This window comes from Pectinophora gossypiella, chromosome 12 (genome assembly GCF_024362695.1).
Source record: "Pectinophora gossypiella chromosome 12, ilPecGoss1.1, whole genome shotgun sequence".
NCBI classification, from domain to species: domain Eukaryota; kingdom Metazoa; phylum Arthropoda; class Insecta; order Lepidoptera; family Gelechiidae; genus Pectinophora; species Pectinophora gossypiella.
In genome coordinates, this window is record NC_065415.1 from 9984046 (window position 1) to 10006812 (window position 22767).

Sequence of the window (22767 nt, forward strand, 5' to 3'; positions counted from 1 at the left end):
GCATTCTTGGATTCTAATATTATTTAATTTAATGAATTACATTCTATATTTTAATGATATAGTTTTATCAGTATGTATAATAGGCTTCATACCTTTAAGTACTTACACAAACAATGTAAGTAAAAGTAATAGGCGGAAATGATTGGTCCTAACAAGAATAGCCCATCGGAACCGCGGTGCGTTATCGGCCCAATCGGCTCGAACAATGCGTCGAATGTTTCAATATAGCTTCGACAGCATTTTTAACGTTTCATCGACGCTGTAACAATCGTAAAATAAATTCTCTACGCCTTCTCACAGTTCTGATTAATGTTGTACACAGAACGACGTCGCATTTTTTTTATTCATTTCTCCTCAGTGTTCTCTAGTTTAATTTATGTGACTGAGACGCAACGTGTACTTTTGCATGTGATTACTTATTGTTTGAATTGTTCCCAGAAAGTGGACAATAGAGTTAGCCGGAGACTAATGAAATCTAGCTCTGATAGTAACTGTTATTTGCCAAGTCATTTGTTTTGTCGATGCTGTGTCAATATCAGATACCGTAACGATTTCTCACAGTCACATCATTGACGATTCACTGGTTCGGTGTTTATTTCCAAAACGGAGGCAAAGTCTACCTATGCAATGTGGCGAATTAAAGTGAAAAGTATTTATAAAAATTGTGTCATTACAAAAATAATATTACACTTTTGCAACGATCTGATAGCATGATTAATCGATTTTATTTGCTTTTTACGCAGTGAGTTTCACAAACTGTAATATTTTAATATGAACTGGAAATCTGTCACTAGATTTTACGCTTAATTATTTTAGTTTTTTTATTAACTTACTTCTACAAGGACGGTCGTAGTAGTACGCTTCAACGTAAAAAACTACTAAATAAAGTAGGTGAAGGTTAATTATGCGAAAACATCTCATTTTAAAAATCACATGTAATATAAATTCTGATACAATTATTGTGCTCTAATAGACAGGTTAGATTTATTCATACTGTAGTCATTCATATTCATTTATGACACGTCACAAAGATAATTAAATTAAGATGGAATATAGTAAGAAGATATACATATATAGACATATATATACATATATATACATATATATGTGTTTTAGTGACATTGTAACGATAACTTTGAGGGTTGATTCAGACCATGATTCTGAGTTAATATCAAGTGGAATTTTCCGTCGCAAAAGGATGGAACAGAAAATAATTAAAAAAAACAGAAAAAATTTCATGAATTTTCCGACAGGAAATTCCACTTGATATTAACTCAGAATCATGGTCTGAACCATCCCGCTCAGTATTCGTTACGGCGTCACTAACACCCATACCTACCTGTGTGGCTACCTGTATGTAGGTACTTGTGAGTTAATCAACTCAAAATCAGAATCATGGTCTGAGACATCCCCCTCAGTATTCGTTACGATGTCACTACATCCTGTGTAATGACGCCTTGCAAGTCACGATAATATAAAATAAAAGAGGCGACATGAGGTGCCTTATTATAATGAAATTAAAAGATAATATCTAACTAAGTATTATAAAATTAAGCAATTATAGTCACAAAATCATATAACACGGCTATTAATATCATGTTAGATTGACTTGCTATATGGCCAGGCCTAAAACACATTAGTCGCAGCGACCAGCTGGATCGCTTGACCGCAGTATGCGTTCCTTGGTCGTTGCGGCAAACATTAGGCCTTCTGTACATGATGTCAAGTAGTTAACTTGGTCTAAATTCTAGTACTTCCATATTGCACAAAAGAATTCGTGAAGCCCCCTCATATAGTCATTTAGTCTCATATAGGCTGTTGTGTGTTTTATGTTTATCCGTGGGAATCGGAAAATGAAATACAACATATTATATTCAACTCATAAAAAACCCAAGTACCGAACTATTCCACATCATTGTTAATCATCAAGTAGAGAGTGCACTCTACTCGTTTAGTATAATTTTATTTCATACAAACGTAAAATTACGCCCATTATTCTTGACGGTATGGGTAGTGCCCTAAGTTAGTAGCCACTCCTGATCTTCGTTTTAAGATGTTGTCAAACGTTTACCTAATTTAGATTGTACAATCATAAAAATAAAAGTTCGCGTTCTGAAATGTAGGAAACAAGATACATTTTCTGTGTTTGTTTTCTGAATAGTGATGTTTTGGAGATGGTTCTCTATTTTTACTCATAAAATTTTATGTAATAATTTACCATGGCATAATGTTACTTGTCCTATTATTAGTTAAGCATAGTATTAATTTGTCATAACTTTTTAAGCATAATTTTATTTTGAAACTCATAACTACTATAAGCATAATAATTAATGACAATAATGGTATATAAGCATAATTATTATAAGCATAAAAACTATACTCCGAATAAGAAAAGTTTTGGCACAACTTTGAACATTTCCGAAACTTACTTTTTCCTTGGCTGCATTTGGTTCATGATTGTGACATTTAAAACACATAATAACGGGTTCTTACCGCGTTTAAATGGGGATATGAGACTCCCGATATTTCGACACTCCCTACAATCAATCCCTTTGGAGATATCCGTTATAGTATGCCGTGGTAAGCAAACTTTTAGGATAGATTGGAACAGGGATTCTCTTAAAATGCATAAATGTTTTTGTCATAATTTTAATTATCATAATCCTTTTCGCATAACGTTCTAAAACAGTACTTTCCCATAATAACATCTAAGAATACTGGTTTGTTAGGTATAACTTATTTTGGACTAATATTTGTTGGTATAAATTTGATTCGCATATAAATAGGTATCCATAATTCTTTTTTAGAATAATAGTGTTTTGTCATAATTTTTACAAGGCATAACAGTAGGTTAGGGTGCGGCGGGGGTGGCCCTTGGGCCACCCCCACGCCGCCAGTATGTTTATCTTACACACGAAAAGTATACTGAATGATCACCAACAGCATGATATAGAGTAAAAAAAAAATAAAAAGTCACAATCATGAATCAAATGCAACCAAGGAAAAAGTAAGTTTCGGAAATGTTCAAAGTTGTGCCAAAACTTTTCTTATTCGGAGTATAGTTTTTATGCTTATAATACTTATGCTTATATGACATTATTGTAATTAATTATTATGCTTATGGTAGTTATGAGTTTCAAAATTATGCATAAAAAGTTATGACAAATTAATATTATGCGTAACTAATAATAGGACAAGTAACATTATGCCATGGTAAATTATTACATAAAACATTATGCGTAAAAATAGAGAACCATTGGAACATCATTATTCGGAAGATGGTCAGATATTTTTTTTTCGTTTTATACTTTTCAGAGCGCGAGTTTTCAGTAGTCGGGTTTTTTGTTTTTAATCTTTTATTTTTATTTATATTACTTTGGGATTAAGATAAGTTAATACATAAGCTTTTTTAAATAGATCCATTATGTGTTTTATGCAATATTTGAAGATAAAACCTATCCGGAGCGTGTCTGAGCAGTTGTTATCGATTAAACGTAATTATCGAGTGAATACAAGCAACCCCGCAAGTAAAAGCTAATAATATGTACATGTTTAAAATGTGTAAATTAAGCGCTTTCATTTGATACCGAACATGGAAAACAAAATTTTTTTCGTCTTCATTTTATTATGTTCTTTAGAGAACGTCACATAGCCTATACCTATAACCACCTTACCGGACGATCAAGACCCTTCTAGTGACACTTCCTTTGTTAAATTCTGACAGGTGGTTTAGAAGTTAGGTGGTGGGTTAGAGGTGACGTGCATACGCATACATACATAGCGGTTAAACACATAACCCTCCTTTTTGCCTCGCCGCAGTCGGGTAAAAAGCGAAATACTACCCACCCTGATTAATCACCAAATCTCAGAAACTACAAATGCTGGGAGTCTCAAATTTTGCATGGCGGTTCCTTTAGGACGTAGGTATCTACTAAGATTGGATTTTATAAAATACACCCGCCTTGCTGTTTAGAATTGGGTTGAAAGTTTGTATGTGACTTTAAAAAAAATTAAGTTCAGAATCATTACGCAGAAGAAGTGAGGGGCTGACAGCTAGTTATTAATAAAATCAATTGATATGATAGTGTGTTGCACCCCTTACGATCAGTCCGTGAGATTGATGGTAGCAGAAACCGCAGGACTGGCCCAGAGTAGATTAGAATTGGTTTCCCCTGCCACTGTCTTACCTTCAATATTATCTACGTATCTACAGTTGATAGATACTAATCTTAGCACTATGTTGACTTATATAATATTCGTATATCTCGCAAATCAGGATTTGTGGTTATTTTTTTTTATAGGTATAATGAGGATGACATTGTGTTTTAGTTTTAAAATAGGTAAGTATTTTCGGCGTTCCAACTGAGCTACTTAAGTTAATGTATGACAGTAGAATTTTATTCAGGTCGACAGAGTTATAAAAAAACAATTGGCACAAGCTGTACGTAAACAGCCTATATACGTCCCACTGCTGGGCACAGGCCTCCCCTCAATCAACCGGAGGGGGTATGGAGCATACTCCACCACGCTGCTCCAATGCGGGTTGGTGGAGATGCACAAGCTGTATGTAGGAAAAATACCGTACCATAATGCATACCTAATATAGTATGTAATTAAAACAACCTATTTCTTTGACCTATGCATATAATATTTTCTGATAAGCCTCAAGAACGATCGTTAAATAAAATACCTCTTACAGAAAGGAGAATTGAAAGCATAATATTGCAGTAAAAATAACGATTCCCTACTACAGCTATTGCTCATAAAATAAATTTATGGTTATTTGCATAATTGGTACTTTATTATTTAGGTTAACAAGCCCTCAATATTATTTTTTATTAATTAGACCATATTAAAATTAAAGCACATGAACCATGTTACCTTTGTGATCTTAAGGTCTAAAGTCCTTTTGAAATCCAAACCAAATTAATTAACATTATAGCTAGAAATCTGGGCCTTAGAAGGATGTAGGTGACTTTTTATACCTAGATCGTTTTTATACCTTGCAAACTTTTGCACAAATAAAAAAATAATGGATGTTTTGAATTGCTTTAAAAATATAAGCTTCAGTACACTTAAGACTCTAGTTTTGTCGTAAAATAAAAACTTTTGCAGAATTTATGATGGAAAACTATGAGAAACCTACATGATAATGTCCTCTTGGGTTTCCACTGCGGGGCAAACTCTCACCAACCCCTGCTTTACCACTATACTTTATAGATTAAAACTTTTTATACTTTGTTACTCGAGCTCCTCCAACGTGTGAATTTCCATCGGGATGCGTTATGAAATATTAAGCACACATAAAGAGATACTCGAGGTGTGCACAGAATCGAGCCACAATACGTCAATTTAACTTACTACGGTTTCCTTATTGGTGGATACCAAAATTGTTATGGTAAAATATCTATACTATCCACAACCCCCCTTTTATCTTTGACTTCCAGACTTACGGCCGGGTTCCATCCCTATTTGGTGGATATCCCAACTATTCGCACAACGCGCTTCGCATCGTCCTTCATTATGCGCACTGTTAGTCAAATTCAAAAATATCTTTATTCAGTAGGTAACATAGTTACACTTTGAATCGTCAATTTTTACATAACGAACGTCTCATCCGCCTAAAACTACTGTGTAAGGGAGTCATTACGTTACGAGTTGTTACGTTAGGGAGTGAAATTCTTTGCCGTCTTCTGTATTTCCGAACGCATATAACCCGGGTGCTATCAAGGCCAGAGTGAAATGGCATCTTCTCGGCGAGCTCGCTCCATCTTAGGCCTCGTCAATGTCTTCGGGCAAGTCTGGGGCCAAGAGCAAACCCATTAAAGGTAAAAAAAAATATAGACAACCCCAAGTTCCTAGGTCATTGCCTACAAAACAGGACATATCTCATAGTCTATTTATAAGTCATCTTTCCTCATGAGAAGGATTTTTCGTCCCTTAACATGTATGGAACGTACTGACTAGTTGCCTATAAAAACATCAAGATACTTATAATTTTTATGACATTAATTTTAAAGACTCCATAAATTGACTTTTGTCGGCTATTACATTCTAAGTTTATTCCTGGTTTAAGTATAATTTTGTATAGTAAGTAATTGGCCTAGCTCACTTGAAAAAGTATAAACCTTCAACGTTGTGACCAATTACGTATTCTAACATTTATGACCCTTCAGACTGGTGTAGAGCTTTTATGCCGGTAGACCTCTACCTTTAAAGTTTACTTGAAGTTTCACGAGTACAACAAAGTGTGATATTTTATTTAAAACTGTCATCTTCATTCGCGACGAGTATAGTTTATGACATAAGTACAAAACGTATAACTCACGCATGTTATCACTATCGAGGTGAACAGTACTTTAAATCATATTAAAGAGAATATAATGTTAACTTATTTCATGACTTGTGTTGAATTTTGATCGCTAGCTTTGTGTATAGTGACCTTGGTGGCTTCACATACTTACGACACCAACCTGTGTCTCATGTTATATTTTAATAATAGTTATTCGTAATATTTATTTGTAAAAATAGATGGCTGATTGGTATAAATAACTCTAATTGGTGATTCCATACTTTCCTTCAACATACTCTTTGTAGGTCACCCAAGTGGATTGTTTCGCCATCTCTACCAATTGCACTGATTTTTTTTTTATTAAATATTGTAATAATGGAGGTCGGAGGCAATAAAAAATATGATTATGATAATTAGTGACGAAGAAATTTGAATAAGTAGTTAGGAACATTGTAAAGTAGAACCTAATAAGACTAAGGTTTTCCTAAACAGTGTTTTTCTCATTCCAATTTCATTCGCAAATCCTATAAATGCAATGTGAATACAGATAATACACTGCGCTATCCTTTTGTTCGCATGCAATTGTTTCACACCTACTTAGGGCTGTGAGCGCTTGTTACCTCAGATTGAAGGTTCGCGGTCGATGCCCGTAGCTTCGAACTTAAAAAAACAAAACAGTAAGTATATCTGTACGCGACCCTAGTGTGTGAGCTTCGATCCCGTCTGATAGGATTGTAATATTAAAATTGGTGGCATGTTATGTTTCAAATCATCTGTTGTTTCTCCTGTTGTAATATTTCTTGTATACTTCTGTGGCGGATTTTTGTGGTGTTGAGGACGGGAAATGACTTCATTTGGGTGAATTATTTGTGTTATAATTATCTAAATTAATCATTACTTTGGCACAGCACAATACAATATTATTATATGAAACGTTGTACCTACAACAATACATGCATGGATAATATTTAATGTAATATTAAGTACCTATTTGATTTTGTTTGAGATCCAAATTACTAATGACTATCTATAGTTTTGTGATATGTGTGTGTATAATATGATTTTATTTCAATTTGTTGTTACTTAAATCGTGCATCAAAGGAATATAAGAAATGAAAGTTTGTTTTATTTAATTGATATTTTATTATCTTTTATCACTTTTGGACACAGTCGATTTTCGAAATTTTTACAATAAATATCTTTCTTTAGGTAATATGACTAAATTACAAAATATACATAGATGGGATACTAAGCAAACTACATCTAGGTTTATCACAGATGGCGGCAGTGATGCCATGTTTAGTCACATTAATAGTAGTAGGCAACAGCTGCCCAACGAACACAGCCTGTATAGGCCTAACACTTCCTACGTCATGCTGATATAGCTACTGATCACGAATATCTAGAAACTATGGAAATTGCAACATTCATACTATGTATTGTAAAATGGCAATGACAATATGGTAAATACGTTATACAAATAATTAAAACTGTATGTCATGAATCTGTTGCTGGACATACTTAAAAAGTTAGGCGTACTATTTACAAAACTAAAACTAAGAATATTATTTACAATACCTACGTCAACAGACTAGCCATCACAATTTACACAGAACAGTCACTACATTCCATTTAACAGTCTTGTCACTTCACTGAGAGTCCGTAAATCACTACACATGGACGGAGAGTGTACGGGGCGAGGCGCGGGGGGGCGCCTGGTGCGGCGCGAGCCCAGGGTGAGCACTGTGCGGCGCGTGCGCCGGGTGTGGCGGCAGCACGGGGTGCGCGCCGTGCACCGGCGGCGGCGGCAGCGCGCCCAGCTGGTTGCGAGTGTGCTGGTGCCGGTGCAGCGCCAGCCCGCCAGCGCCCGGGCTCGGCACCCCGCGACACCGCTGGTTGTTCGGCACGTCCGGCAACGCGAACCTCAACTTCTCCCAAAACAACTTATCACCCCAGTGAAGATACGTATTCGTCTTCAAATACAGTCTTATATCCGGATCGAGATCCTTCTGAGGCACTTCACCCAACAACACCACTATCAACCTTCTCCGTCTGTCTCTTAGCACTTGGTGATGTGCCGATTTAAATTCGAACCGGCACCACTCGGATTTTATGAAATTTTCACTGAGAACCATAATAGTACGACGTGAGGATTCCACGGCCTGTATTATGTTGTCGGCCACGTATCCGCCCACGGGGAAATCACGGTAATGTAGGCATAGTTTGTAGGAGGGGTCACCGCGCTCTAACATAGGCGCCAGTTCTTCCGCAACCCATGCCTCGTCTTTAGAACTATAGCTTACGAACGCGTCGAACATTTTTTCTCTGTCGTCTCGGTCTATGTCACTTGCTCTATAGAACAATCTCACACCAAACTTTGAATGGAACCACACTCTCATTTCTTGTCGGAATATGAATATGATCATGCTCACGAACGACACCAATAAGAATGCTCCAAGTGTTGCAACAAGTAGTGGAATATAATCTTGAACTTCTTGATTGGTTATAATTGTCTTTGTCGCTGTTAGGTTTCCATTGATACTATTATTTATACTTGGCAATCCAGTACACGTTCCATTTTCAGAAATAATATTGAATCCGGAATCTGGGTCACTGTATATGCTTTCATTGTACACAGTCATCTCACTGTTATTCCCTTTAGAGTAAATACACTTGATATTTGATAGGTCCGTTATAGAATTCACTCTCTTCGTCCACTCACGGAACATTTCACTATACTCGCAATCACAAGACCACGGGTTATACGAAAGTGTTATTGCGGTTATGGCGGGATTTATTTGCCACACTGCCAGCATTGTCAATCTATTACTGTGGAGATGTAATATTTTAAGTCGCGCCATATGATTGAACATATCTTTTCCGATGTGACGAATTTTATTATTGTTTATGTAAAGCTCTCGTAAGTTTTCCAATCCATCAAATTCTTGTCCTTCAATCTGAGTGAGAGAGTTGTAATCTAAATGTAGAACTTCGAGCTCCTTCAATCCATTAAAGGTTCTGTTGTGAATAGTTTCGATGTTAGATGAGTTCAAGTAGAGTATCTTCAGCCTTTTTCTTCCGATGAAGGCGTGACTTGGGAGCATCTTTATGTCATTACCGTCGAGATACAGTTGCGTGGCCTCCATCGGTATTCTCTCGGGCAACGCGTTCACATACCCAGCATTAGAGCACTCCACAACATTAGCTGACCACGATTGATCGTGATAACATGTGCAGTTGTTTGGACAAGTCATTTCGCAATCACAGGCGTCGAAATCACAACAATGACACAACGCAAAACAATGAAACTCGTATTTGCACAAAAACTGGTGAGGTGCTGCTTCAACTAAAGGCACGTATGAGTTTCCACGATTATAAAGCAATTTGCAATATATACTGTCCAAATCCATTAACTTGGGTTGAGTTCTGGCTCTGTTGCCTGTGTTTATTTTTTGCAACCATTCCATAGTGCAATCACATTCCAACGGGTTTCCTCCAATGAAAAATTCTGGCACAGATTTGTCTTGAGGCACTGCTGATATTCTTAGAGAGTTCGGGTCTAGACTTGTTATTTTATTTCCATATAAATCCACTCGAGTTAAATTTGGTTTCTTGAAAAAGGTGTAAGACTGTACTTTGGATATTAAGTTGTCATTCAAGTAGAGCATTTCTACAGAGTTTGGTATTGCACTGCCAGTTATTTCTGTCAATCTATTAGAACTGGCGTCGAACGTACTGAGCGATAGTTGCGATTCAATTTCAAAGTAATTTCCAAGTTCAGCAATCCTGTTAGCGTGAATATCCAACCACTGCAATCCAGTCGGAATCATAGCGTAGTCGAACCATTCCAATCGATTATCAGATATGTTCAACCACACCAAATTAGGTAACTTGGCGAAAAGGCCGCCGATGTCCGTCAGGTAATTTCCATCTAGCCTTATTGCTTGCAAGTTAATATTCGCATCAAAAGCGCCAGCTTCTATTTTATGGATTTTGTTTCTTGACAAGTTTAATATTTTCAGTGAGGTCATTTTATCAAAAACTCCTTTACTGATATTTCCAATATTATTTTCTGTCAACCTTAACCCATACATTTGTTGCATTGCCATAAAAGAAGCATTTTCGATGCTTACTATTAAGTTTTCACCCAAGTCTAGGGTTTTCAGTTGAGGTATTTCTTTTAATGCTATAGGAACTTCATCAAGTCTATTTCCATTGATATGCAAATCTTGCAAGGACGAACAATTGCGCAGTGCATGTGGATGTATCTTTGAAATACGGTTGCTGTCTATCGATAGTACAGACAGTACTTGCAGACCGGTAAATGCGTAGCTTTCAATGTTTGTTAGTCTATTATTGGACAATATCAATGTGTGTAGATTACTCAAAGAACTGAACACATTTTCGGGTATATGTTCAATGTAGTTATCTTGCATTTTCAATATTTGTAAGTTATGTAAGTCTCTGAATAAGGCTATTTCCATTTTTGACACTCTATTGTGTGAAAAATCCAAATACACCAGTCGTTTCAGTCCAGAAAATGTAGAGGTATTTATCCAATCGGACGTTAATTCATTGTGCGATAAATCCAGTACAAGAAGTTGAAACAGATCACTGAATAGACCTGGTGCTAAAACAGTGATTGTATTATTATTTAGATATATTTCTTTCAGTTCTTTTGTGTCACTAAATAGCTCGGGTGGTAGACTAGTTAGCTGGTTATCCGAGAATCTTATTGTAGTCAAAGACACAAGGCCTTCTAGTGCTCTATCTGCAACTGAATTCAATCCATTTCCTTGAAGATATAACTTTTGTAATCTTTTCAATCCTGATAATAAACTTGGTGGTAAGGTGTCGATGACATTCCGTGAGAGATCTAAAACTAAAAGATTATCTCCACATTTCTCTGTTGGATGCCGATGCGCGGAGGAAAATTGAAAATGACTTATGTCTCTCATTCTATTTCCAGTCATATTCAGATATTCCAAGTTTCTCAGGGTACATAGTGCTCCTTCGGGGAATACTAACATATTGTTTTCACTTAGATCCAAACGCTCTAGGTTTTGCACGTCTCTAGAAAATGCGGTTGGTGTTATTTCAAGTGACATAGTTGACCAATCTGTGTTATGCGTTCGTATCGTTAAATTCCTCAGTTCACGTAAACCAGTGAACGCACCGTCGGAAAGATTTCCAATCTTACAGTACTCAATAGTGAGTTCCCTTAGCTCAATCAATTGCCGGAAACTGCCTGGGGAGAGTGAGCTTTGGAAGAACAGTGCATCGCTGCATTCGAGACGCAATCGTACTGTTAAATGAGGTTGTATTGCACTGAAATTGGTGTTCTCTAATTCGCTGTTTATAGTTCTGAGTCTACACTGTAAGGCGACTCCTGAACCGTCGTCGTCTGTGGTCCACCGACATTCATCTGGAGCTTGGTAGCGCGCTCCGGTAGTGGCCGATAGAGACGCACACCACACGGACACAGCAGCACTAAGCACCAACAAGGCGCTTGTTAACCACGTCGGGCACATTATGTTTTGGTGTTCACTTCACACAACTTCACTAAACTTATTACATAGTTTTGTTTATAATCCTGTGACACTGAAATCGCACGTGAAACATTTCATCGGAGGCGCATTTTGTTTTGCGTTAAACCGGAGTACTTCACTAGTGGAACCGGCCACTTAACTCGTTTCTCGCGGTATCACTAATTGGACAGGATCGTCCGTCAGTACAGTCCGAGTGTAACGTGACGCGCGCACCCGCGCTGAGGTCTGGGGTGGAACTGAGTTGGAGTCGAACCTGCGCTCGCGCACAAGGCCGTGCCGGTTCACGCGTTCCAACAGGTAAGTTCACGCCCCGGGCTAAAACGAAGTAAGCGCCTCGAACGTTGCTCTGCGTTCCGCTCTATCCGTTACACAGTAGAGCCTGTCAGAAAAATTCATTCCACTCACACAGACACGACCACTACTCACACTAAAGCGCCAAACCGCTTTTTGTGGTGTTCCGGCAAGCTTTCGAGCGGTATGTGCGAACGAGATAGAGGGATGGTAGCGGGGTAAGGCGCAGGGCTTGGTGGGGGCTCGGAGCAGCTGGGCAGGTAGTGCGCGGGCGCACCGCTGCAGTCGTTGCTTGTTAACACTCCGGCTGATAGAATTGTATTGCGGACATTTGATGATTGTTGACATTTCGTTTACTCACCATCGTTAATGAAACAAATGGAATTTATTGCACTTTAACCAGTTTCGTCTGTTTACGATCGTTAAACAAAGTTTTATTGAATCAAATAAATAGAGGATATAGACGATTGCCCATTAATGTAAATTTATTGCATATCAAAAAATATTTTTAAATTAAAAATACAGTAAAAAATAATTGATACATGTGTAAAATAATAAAAATTGCCTGCTTTATTGTAAATAATATCAATTGCGATCACTTTGTAATTTTATATGTATATTAACTTTTATTTTGCTTTTACACGATTTCATAACAACTTAACGTTTACTTGCGTATAATTTTTACACAGAGTGAGAGGTTTTAGAAACTTTCAGTGCATTTAAATCTTGTCATTAAATATGCGTATAATTACAGAATTATATTAATCATCAGTTGTTGGCTACTTGATAATTTCAAAATATATGAAATTCGATAAATTTCCTGCGTTGCGCACGCGAGCCCCGAGCAAATTTAAGTCTATCGTTCGGTTAAGTAAATTGCCCATTCAAGGAATCCTCCATAATTGCCCTTTATTTTAGTTAAACGATTTTGATATTATTTCTCACCGTTCTACTCCAAACCTCTCATCAAATTAAACATCCGCACATTATACATTTTGCGCGGCCACCAATTTGTCCGACGCCGTTTGATTTAACAAATTGTTGCCTGGATAAAATGTTAGATTACACTTCTCATGATTTATATCAACATCCTAAACGCCGTTTACGCTTTCGTGTTATTATGTTTCATTCTTTCTCATTTCATCAGAATTTGAGGTATAAGTGTAATTTTTGAAATGCTCTTGAAAGGCCACTTCATTGTGCCCGCATCTGCTCTTGCTATGCAATTGTAGTCTCCCTGCGATGCAAATTGTTTTCTATCACACCTGCTATTGTGCAAAAAATGTTACAGAACGTGCCCAAACCAACGTTCATGTTGGAACTGAATCACTTTACCTGGGAAACGTCGGCGTAATAAATGTTTGCGGTTTCTTTCTTGTGCTGTATTGTGGACGGAATCCATTTATTTCTACGTAAGATGCGTTATTGTTTGTGTACTTGAAAGTGTATTCGTAAAAATACGCCATGTAATAATTACTTCTTCAGAAAATAATTGACGTTTGATGTTTCGAATAAACTGGTACAATAAATGATTGTGATCATAATTTTATTTGGTGCCGGGCTGATAGACCGCGGTCGGCGCGGGCGCGTCGTTCGTGCGCACTATTTATGCGAAGTGTTGCTTGCGATCCCGAGGCGCCTGCTATATCTCAATTGCAATAAATTATCCCTTTTGACACGCGAGAAGCGGAAAATTTGCAATCGCACCACTATTCGTCTATACTATTTGCATCCTCTTTTGTGTAAACATCGCAAATGGCTTTGTAATGGGAATCGCGTCCGTCCCACTATGACACCGCGACAATATTTCACACCGGGTCCCACGGATCGTTTGTCCAGATCGCGCCTAGAAACATCCCGCACAAAAGATCAGCGGGGTATCTCTCTGACTTTATGTCGTAAGTGGCGAGGCGTTTCTTGTCCTTATAAAAGAATAGATTGCCGGTAAATCGCAGGTCATTGTGGCGCTATTTAATGTATATTGGAGGGGTGCCATCCACCGGTCGTTATAACAGAATGTTCGTATTCAATTTTCCGTGCTTCATGTCGACACGCAACTGTCTGGAGTGTCTGATTGTGGCGTGGGCACATCTGTGTGATGTGGGTCAGTTGCCTTTATGATTCACGGAAGAATACTCGAAACCTATTGTACAAAAAGTTATTGTTTCACACCATCACGTGAACTGTACCGAACTAGCACGATACCGTAAGTACGGTGCCGGATACTGTTTCAGAGAAATCTAGAGCTTTCCGTGACTACTTCCAATATACTGTCACTGATACACTTTACGCATAGACAACTAGGTGCCAGGTAATAAGTACTCGTACTGCAGATATAATATCATAGAGATCGTAAATATGTGATTATTTTCCTTGCAAAAAATAAGTTGTAATTAGTGCAGATGATTAAGATTATTTCTTAACTCAAAATAAAAAAAATAATTTTAAATAAAAGAAACCTACAGATATATGTTTATCTCGCTCACATTCAAGGTTTCATATATTTTGAGATTGAGTCATGTAATACATTATAATGAGTTATATCGAACTACATATGAGGAAACGTGTTCACGATCGATTTATTCGTTTTATCGTACGGGTTCATCGCCATGTGAAATCTTGGTTGATATCCATTATATTATTAATTTTTGTAATTTGGGTGCCTAATCTCCAGCGACAGGCCTGATACCGGGGCGACACTTATCTCGGTGTCGGCGGACACATATAATCCATTAAGTCGTCATTTCCACGCGGCTGATCATTCCTCAACCACGCGTCACACGCCCCCGGCCCGCCGCACGCCGTATTGTTCGCTACTGCTTTATCTCTCCAAGGTCCTTTCCGATCACTCCCCGTCACTTACAAACTCCACCTTAAAACAACAACGCCAAAGCTCGTATCCCCTCGAAATCGTACCCAAGCAGCCTTTATCCTGACCGACTAATGGACTAGTTTGTTATCTAATCGGGTACACGGCGGACCTATTAATAATTTCCCACATAATTTTCTAATTAACGTCCTGTCCGGCGAACGGGCGGGGTCTACGGATACACGAAAACGGAAACGACGTAGAATTAGGGTTAGTTATAGTGAGGCATATACAAATTATGTCTTAATATATTAATATTAATTGACGTGCATTATTTATGTGTGCGGTTGATAGTACGTTTCTATCCATTAGCTAATGATATTTGCTTTTTGTTTCAGGTAATCACCAATTTCCAGATTTATACTCAGCTATACCAGGTAAACAAAAACAGGCATTAGCAACAAAATTTTTGCTACATGAATTCATGTTATATACGTACTGCAAGCAATTTGTGCGGTGTGCACTGGCGATTATGTTTGTAAGTAATACAGATAATAAAGTTTAATGTGTGTTTTAAACATTATGCGAGGTTCACCCTATTGGTGTTGTGTTAACCCTTTTATAGAGAGTAGCGTGTAAATTGAAGAGATTTAACACGTGAGCAGAGCCCTTAGTAGTGCAGCAGATCGCGACACGGGCAATTTGGCGCGAGAGGCAACCGGGTTCATTTGTTAGCACCTGGCGAACAGGGGCGACCGGGTGCTGTGGAGTCGATAACGCGTGATTTATTTCAGCCAAGACTGGCCCAGTAAGAAGGGTCGATGGGGATGTTTATAGGCTTAGGAAAGTCAACGTCAGCTTATATTGTCGCTATCTTTGAGGACAAGCGATGCTTGCTTGTGTACTCTTGTTTATTTAGTTTTAAAGCAATATTATCTAACTTGTATTGACATTTTCTATATATATTGTAGTTTTGTTCGTCTGTTAAACAGGTAGGTAGTGTTATGTTGTACAAAGTTGCTGAGCAACGATCTACCTAGTTTGATAATTTTTACCGGTCGTGCATGATAGGTCCTGTTTATTTATCGCATTCCCTTAATAATGTTTATAAAGAGCATTATAGTTTTAATTAGGAATAAAATATGCGACCTTGGTCAACTCTCGTCCCGTCTATGTTCGGTCAACGCGCGCGACGTGCCGGTGAATGGGACCGGTTAGATTACGCATTGTCGCGGCACAATTAGAAACTGTCGCGCACCCCGCAGTTCACTTTGTTATTTACAAACAATCGCCTGCGCGGCATCTGCGAGCCTTCTGCATGCCATAGACACTGCGACACAGCTGCTAATGTAGAGTGCCAGTCGGCCCGGTATATCCAGTCATGATCCGAGTGCTATGGCCGTGTGTCGTTCTGGGAGTCATTTACTGGTTAGTAAAGAGACAAACTTATTTTAAAATTTTATCTAGTACCTACAATAATAGTGCTAGCAAGAGTAAGGGAAAAAAGGCAAATATTGAGAGTTACAGAGGACAGAAGAGGCAAGATGATTAGACACTTAATAAGACATAACGAATTTAGTGTTTAATAATTAAATCATAGAAGGGAAGCTACAAGGAAAGAGAGCAAGGTGAAGACCAAGAAGAGCTTACATGGAACAGATTAAAGAGAAGGCGCACGTCGTGACTTATAAGGAAGTGAAGGAATTGGTCTTTGATAGACAAGAGCCTGGCTCTTAAATTAGTGATGACCTACAATAATTGTTCATTTAACGTCGTTACGTCGTCGTTCACTTTTTATTGATAGAAAAAATGAAAGAAGTAAACAAATGCTGTTCATATGAACAAGATTATTTCTTTTTTTAGCTGGAATACGCATTTTTATGATCAAAATTGTATAAAAATATAGGTTATTTTTACTTACTTATATATTTACATTAATAACGACTAATGTTAATGCATAAATAGCCTAAATAATGTGCCACTGTTGGGCAGTCCCTCAATCAACTGGAGGAGGTATGGAGCGTACTGTAACCACGCTAGTCTAGTGTGGGTTGGCAGTGTACTACCTATAAATATCTATATTCCTTTTTTCTTTCTCAAGTTCCAGTTGTTGTGATGTCATAACTGACACAGCCCTATGCTAATTGCGGCTCATTGACTCTCAGTATTGACAGAAGAATTTTATAATGCCGTATTCACATACCCAGTATAGGTTTCTTTTAATTATTATTTCTTTACCACGCGATATGACTTGATAAGCCAGTTATAAAAAAAGTTAATTACATTTATTTACACTGCCATTCGCAGTGGGTAAATATAATTTTAATATGAGCCAATTGAGCTATTAGCTTTATTAAGAGTTTTCATTTGATATATCTACCTTCGATTTTATCTGGCTCTTTAAATGTGAAGTGAACTGAGCAAAGTTGTTTAGCAAGACTATTATTACCTTTATTTCATTCAACAATCTAGTTTACTACCAGTATGTTTTGCTTCACAATTGATGGTAAATAAATAAAATACCATATTTTCTAAATCTCAACCGTGTTCAATATGCTCCGCTTGCTCTACTTTAGTGTTCAGTTTGTTTTAAAACTGACCATACAATAAAACTAGGAATTTTAGAGCTTTCACTAAAAGCAAGTAATAAAGAGAATATTTCCTCCAAGACATAAATACAACTGCTTAAACTTAATTACAAACAATAAAACTTGAATGCGAACATGACCGGATTTCTCGGCGGGACAATGTAACAAATCTGTGGTGTTATTTCTCTAGCAATTTTAAGGGAACTTCCTCACGGCGCGATCGGACATCACATGGATGTGCAAGTTTAGGGTCAGATTGCCAGTTTTAGACCATAATTATGTAGCAAAAAGTCAAAAGTCTACCTTTTTGTTGCCCTTTTTGACGACGTCATATTTAATTTATTTATTCATACGAGCGTGCCACGTTTTGTCAATTTCTAAAAAGTATAATCTAGGTTGTCATCTATCCTGTACCTACTCAAACCGTCAATAGCTTCGATGCCGAAAGAATTGCATCGCGCCGTGTGGAACCTAGCTAACAACTCTAACAAATCTGTTCCACCATTGTCTACTTGAATGGCAGTTGGACGCTGACTAATGATTGGTGAATGATCGACTGACTCATTGATAACGTGACATTCTATAGTTATCGGAATGTGATACTATTTAGACCATACCCATTGTCTAAGAAATAGTTTTTACAAAAAGATGGGCTGCCTAATTGTTTGCAACTGCTTAGCTGTAACAGTCCTAAATACTACGCTTCTACGCTTTTCGTAATCTACGCTTTTCCTACTACTAATTTTCACACTTGTGTTACCTTGAGAAGACAACGGAATAAAATACCTGTTACAAAGTACAGTAATTTATTATTTGTATTTAATAATTAATCACAATATCATGAAAACAAGTTTACAAAGTCAGTCTAAATTAGAGATTTTATAACTTGTTCCGGTAGTAAATATTCAGTTGCGTTATGTTTACTTCAATTTACGTCTTTTATGGGTCTTACGTAACAGTTCTTTTCTATGAAGCGGCAAAGGACGCAGTTCGTTGCACAGAGCCAGTTTCCGGGAACTGTGAGTCACGTACGAACCAAATATCGCAACATCGTGATACAATTATAAGCGAAACTTCACCGAAAACGTTTCTGTGTCGCATACGTACAGAGAATAAGCCCGCGCGGTATCCCCGCAGTGAAATACGTGCCTCCACTAAGAAAAATGTAACAGGCATCTCGGAAATTTCAATTGTAACCTTTTGTTGTGTTCGCACACCACCTTGCCAATTTGTTCGCGTGTGTCGATGAGCGGCCCTAGATATCATCGGCATACCGTCCGCTCTGTTCTCTCTTGTGATTAAATTCTTTGAAGAGATGCTTGAGCGCAGCGCGGAGACCACTCGCTTATCTCCCAGTCTACTTCATTTTTAAACTAGGTTTTGTCCTTTAGTTCGACTGCCTGGATGAGGGGAACCCGCTAAGCGGTTTTTGGGTTGTTAGCGAGTAGTCGAAGGAATTCTGGGAAACCTCGCAAAACAATCCCGAAGATAATGTAGGCTCTACGAAGTAAATAGAAATTTCTTATTATGTACAAATACACTCTACATTAATAAAATTAAATCATTATTTGAATTAACTATATCTATGATGACAGGTAGTGAAGGTATGTCAAACAATATAGACAAATATAGGTTTTTAAATTGTAATATTCAACTATAACTTGTTTTGAAGATATAATACGAGAACCAAGGACCTAGTTTCATTGGCATTGCGTTATTCTGCGACAAATTCCAGCAATACCATGATTCAGCGGCGCGCGGCGCGCCTACTCCATACACCACAATAAATATCATCTGTACAAGGGACACAAACACAATGCACACTCGCAACTTGGGAGATTAAATATAATATTTTTACGCCCGAACACAAGCAGACCGTTGGGCTAATGAAATATGGCAACATGTTCCTTCTTTGCTGATAAAGTTTCCAACGCATGAGTTTTATTGCGGCGCGCGTTCGATAATTCAAGTTGGCTGGCAGTGAAATAATTTACTCGGTGGTCCTTTACGATTTTAGGCCCGGCTACCGCATTTTTACAATTCATATGCGGAAGGTAGCGGTGGAATCCTTATCTTCGCACATTGCTCACTCGACAGCGTTCCCGGGAATCAATTGGGTTCATTCATCTTTCATACTGCTTTCACGTCCTTTATCCGCTTATCGCGATCATTAATTGATTCATTTGACTGAGCAGTTGCAGTTGTTACTTTTATTTTTTCATTTCATGCCTAAAAGTACATGTTAATAAGTAAGAGGCCTAGATTACATCTAATGGAGAGGCATATATTATATTTATTGATATCATGTGGTTTCAAGGATGTGCCCAGTTAATGGCAATAGGCGCCCTCCATTGCATAGGACTTAAACATAGAATGGCGAGGAGTGGGTGTCTACACTATACAGTACACCTCTGTCTATCCCTTCGGCGACACAGGCGTGATACTATATTATATTATTTTTACTGTAAATAATAATACTGCACACCATTTGTAGTTTTTGTTAATAAAAAACGACAATACTATAATCAGGATGATTAACTTCTTCCCCCTAAAAAGTGCAGAGTATATGAGCCCAAAAACCCATGCATTGTGATATTAACTCTCTATTAAATATTTTCCGCATAGCTGCGGGCTAATCCCGACCCACAATGGGGTAATAAAAATTCCTACATAAAAAATATTCAATTGAAAGAGCGTTGTAAATTCTGTGTGAGTTCGGATCGCGTGTCAATCATGTACTCCCGAGTCCCGCCACAATGAATGGTGTTATTCTATTTAGCGAACGTGTTATTCATTGCCCAGATCACTGCGCCCCATTTTTGGGTCGCCACAATGATGGGTGCCATATTGTTAAATCTCTACTAATAATACGTGTTCGTGTGTCTGTAGATCTGTTCGTTATTTTTTTCGCAACTTAGTTTTTTAAAAACATGCATACATACATAAACTCACACCCGTAACCAGTGGGCAGAGCCACAAATAAAGTGAGGAAGTTACTTTTTGAAAAAAGTAATTAAAAATGGTTTAGGTAATTTCAAATCAGAATCAAGAACCTAAATTTACAAATTACGTGTTTTGTGGAAGGTTCGTAAAAATCCTCAATTAACAGGGGATGCTAGATGCAAGCAAATATATATTTTTTTATTTTTTGTGTTGTGGAGTGGTGGTGCGCCAGCTCCCAGCCGGGCGCAGGGCGTAGGGCGCGCGTATTGTGTTACCTACGGTACACGCATTCTTTGAAACATGAGCCCCCGGGATGGGATTCTTTTGTTGTGACTCGATTTGAATATTGCTTTAATATCATGGGCAATAATAATGCCGAGCATTCTATATCGTCACAATTTTTCATTCCTATTCTATTCTTGAGAACATTAAAACCCAATTTATACCTGCTTACCGCAACAGCGGTCCTACATTTACAGCGTGTGTCGTAATTCAGTACATTGTCCTTTTCGTGTAAAACTCTTGTAAGACGATTGTAAAACAATGTCCATAAAGCATCCCCAAAATCCACGACTCGAGGCGTGATGTTAAAGTATTTACAGAATTCATAAATTTTGGATAACAAAGGAGTGGAAAAACCGTTTAAGGCGCACACGCGGATGCGACCGCATTACATTAGTGATATGGTAATGTGATTGTTCGCGATAAATTAAACTGCGGCGCCCTGACCCGCGCCCGGCGCAGCAGGGCTTCCCAACGACGCCCGCGCAGCTCGCGCAACCTTCCACACATTTTAAGGTGTCGCACCTCACACAATCACTAAGGAAAATCATATATTGCACCAAAATTAAATTTATTGAATCCCCGCAATTTAACCCTCATAGCGTGGGCGACAACACTCAGCGTAAAGTGAGAATACAAAATTGTCTCATTCCGTACATTAGAAATTGAAAATTATAACGCCCATGCAAATATAAAGTGTCCACCTCCATGTTGTCGACACGGACTCCGTGTCCTGTGTTCTTTAATTGGTCACGTGCATTGTTCTAGACTTTCCATTTATGAAGCGCAGTGATTGTTACCGTCCCTCTAGACATTCTTCAGTCGCTGAGTCATCCATCGCGTAGTCGCCGCTCTGTAAAAGTGTCACTAGTGTGTCAAACAAATTACCGCACATTAGCTATTCGCCGAAGTAAACTGTGGTGTCGACAAACTTTTTATTGGATAGTTCCCGACGAGCGGCCCGCGAGCGCTCCTGTCCTCTTCTTGGGTGAGAAATGCTCGGTTTGACGCTCGCTTTGCATATCTCGGCAATAAATCTACAGAAGCTCTTCCCAGCTGCCTAAGTCAAGAATGTCTCTTAAGCCAGCGCTCCATATATCCGAACTAGGTAAATAATTTCGTTTCTCGTCAACTCCTTATCGCGGACTGTTCGGAGACCTCGTTTCATCCCTTCTCGAGGCTTTAATATCTATTTGTTGCTCGCGTCAACCCTCTATGAGATCGCCTATCGCAGATAATTTGTTGTCCGAATTGCGACGGAACCCATTTATATAAATTACGGTTAATTAACTGCTTTATTGTGGGCCAAGCGCGTGAATTCGTTGAAACAACGCGGTTGGAGAACATGTAATGTTGGATGCTTATAATAAAATATTATGTTCTTAGAATTTAATGGTCGGAACGCAACCAATATTGGTGATGTATTTATGTTCCTGCTAAACGGACTAATTATATTATAAGCTAGCCTTTTGTCTTTATTATCAGTTCTAGGCATCTCGATGAATGTAAATGGCACTTTAGGAAAGCTTATTTTATACGTTCAGCTGTATTAAAGAATCGCTGCACCGCTGCAGTGGTGTGCCAAGGCACTTAACTCCATTGTTTTATGGCGCGATAATAATATTGGCGTCCGCCAGGTCCGAGTGGAGGCTGCGCGTCCGATTGTTTTCTCACACTGATCGATTTACAGTTACCCATAGATTGTCGAGTCCGACCAAGCTCTAACCTTCAATCGTTGCTTCCCATTATTATCTCCGAGGATTTTACTATCTCTCCCCTCCCTCTGATCCGTATAATAACATCCCATTCAGAGTTACAGTCTTATTTCGGGAGATGCAAATAAATATAAAGGGAAAACAAAAATTTTACGACGCACTCGCTTTGGTTATCGCCAATTTGTGTCAACTGAAGCGTTCGTTTAATATTAATAAAACTGCTAGCCCCGCAACCCTCTGCGTGCTTTTACGGTCGGGTTGATGGCGACTTATTTGAATAAATATTTCCGAGCGCGAC

At 38.2% G+C, this 22767-nt stretch overlaps 2 protein-coding genes across 2 annotated transcripts in view; one reads left to right on the top strand and one right to left on the bottom strand.

Annotated features, from left to right (window-relative positions):
* LOC126371216 (lysine-specific histone demethylase 1A) overlaps nucleotides 1-22767 on the top strand; it is a 266369-nt gene that overhangs the window by 120426 nt on the left and 123176 nt on the right. The gene's annotated exons all lie outside the window — the stretch shown is intronic.
* Nucleotides 7463-12062, bottom strand: LOC126371190 (toll-like receptor Tollo). Its single transcript, XM_050016438.1, has one exon. It carries the CDS (start codon nucleotides 11821-11823, stop codon nucleotides 7963-7965), a length of 3861 nt encoding a protein of 1286 aa, XP_049872395.1. The 5' UTR covers nucleotides 11824-12062; the 3' UTR covers nucleotides 7463-7962.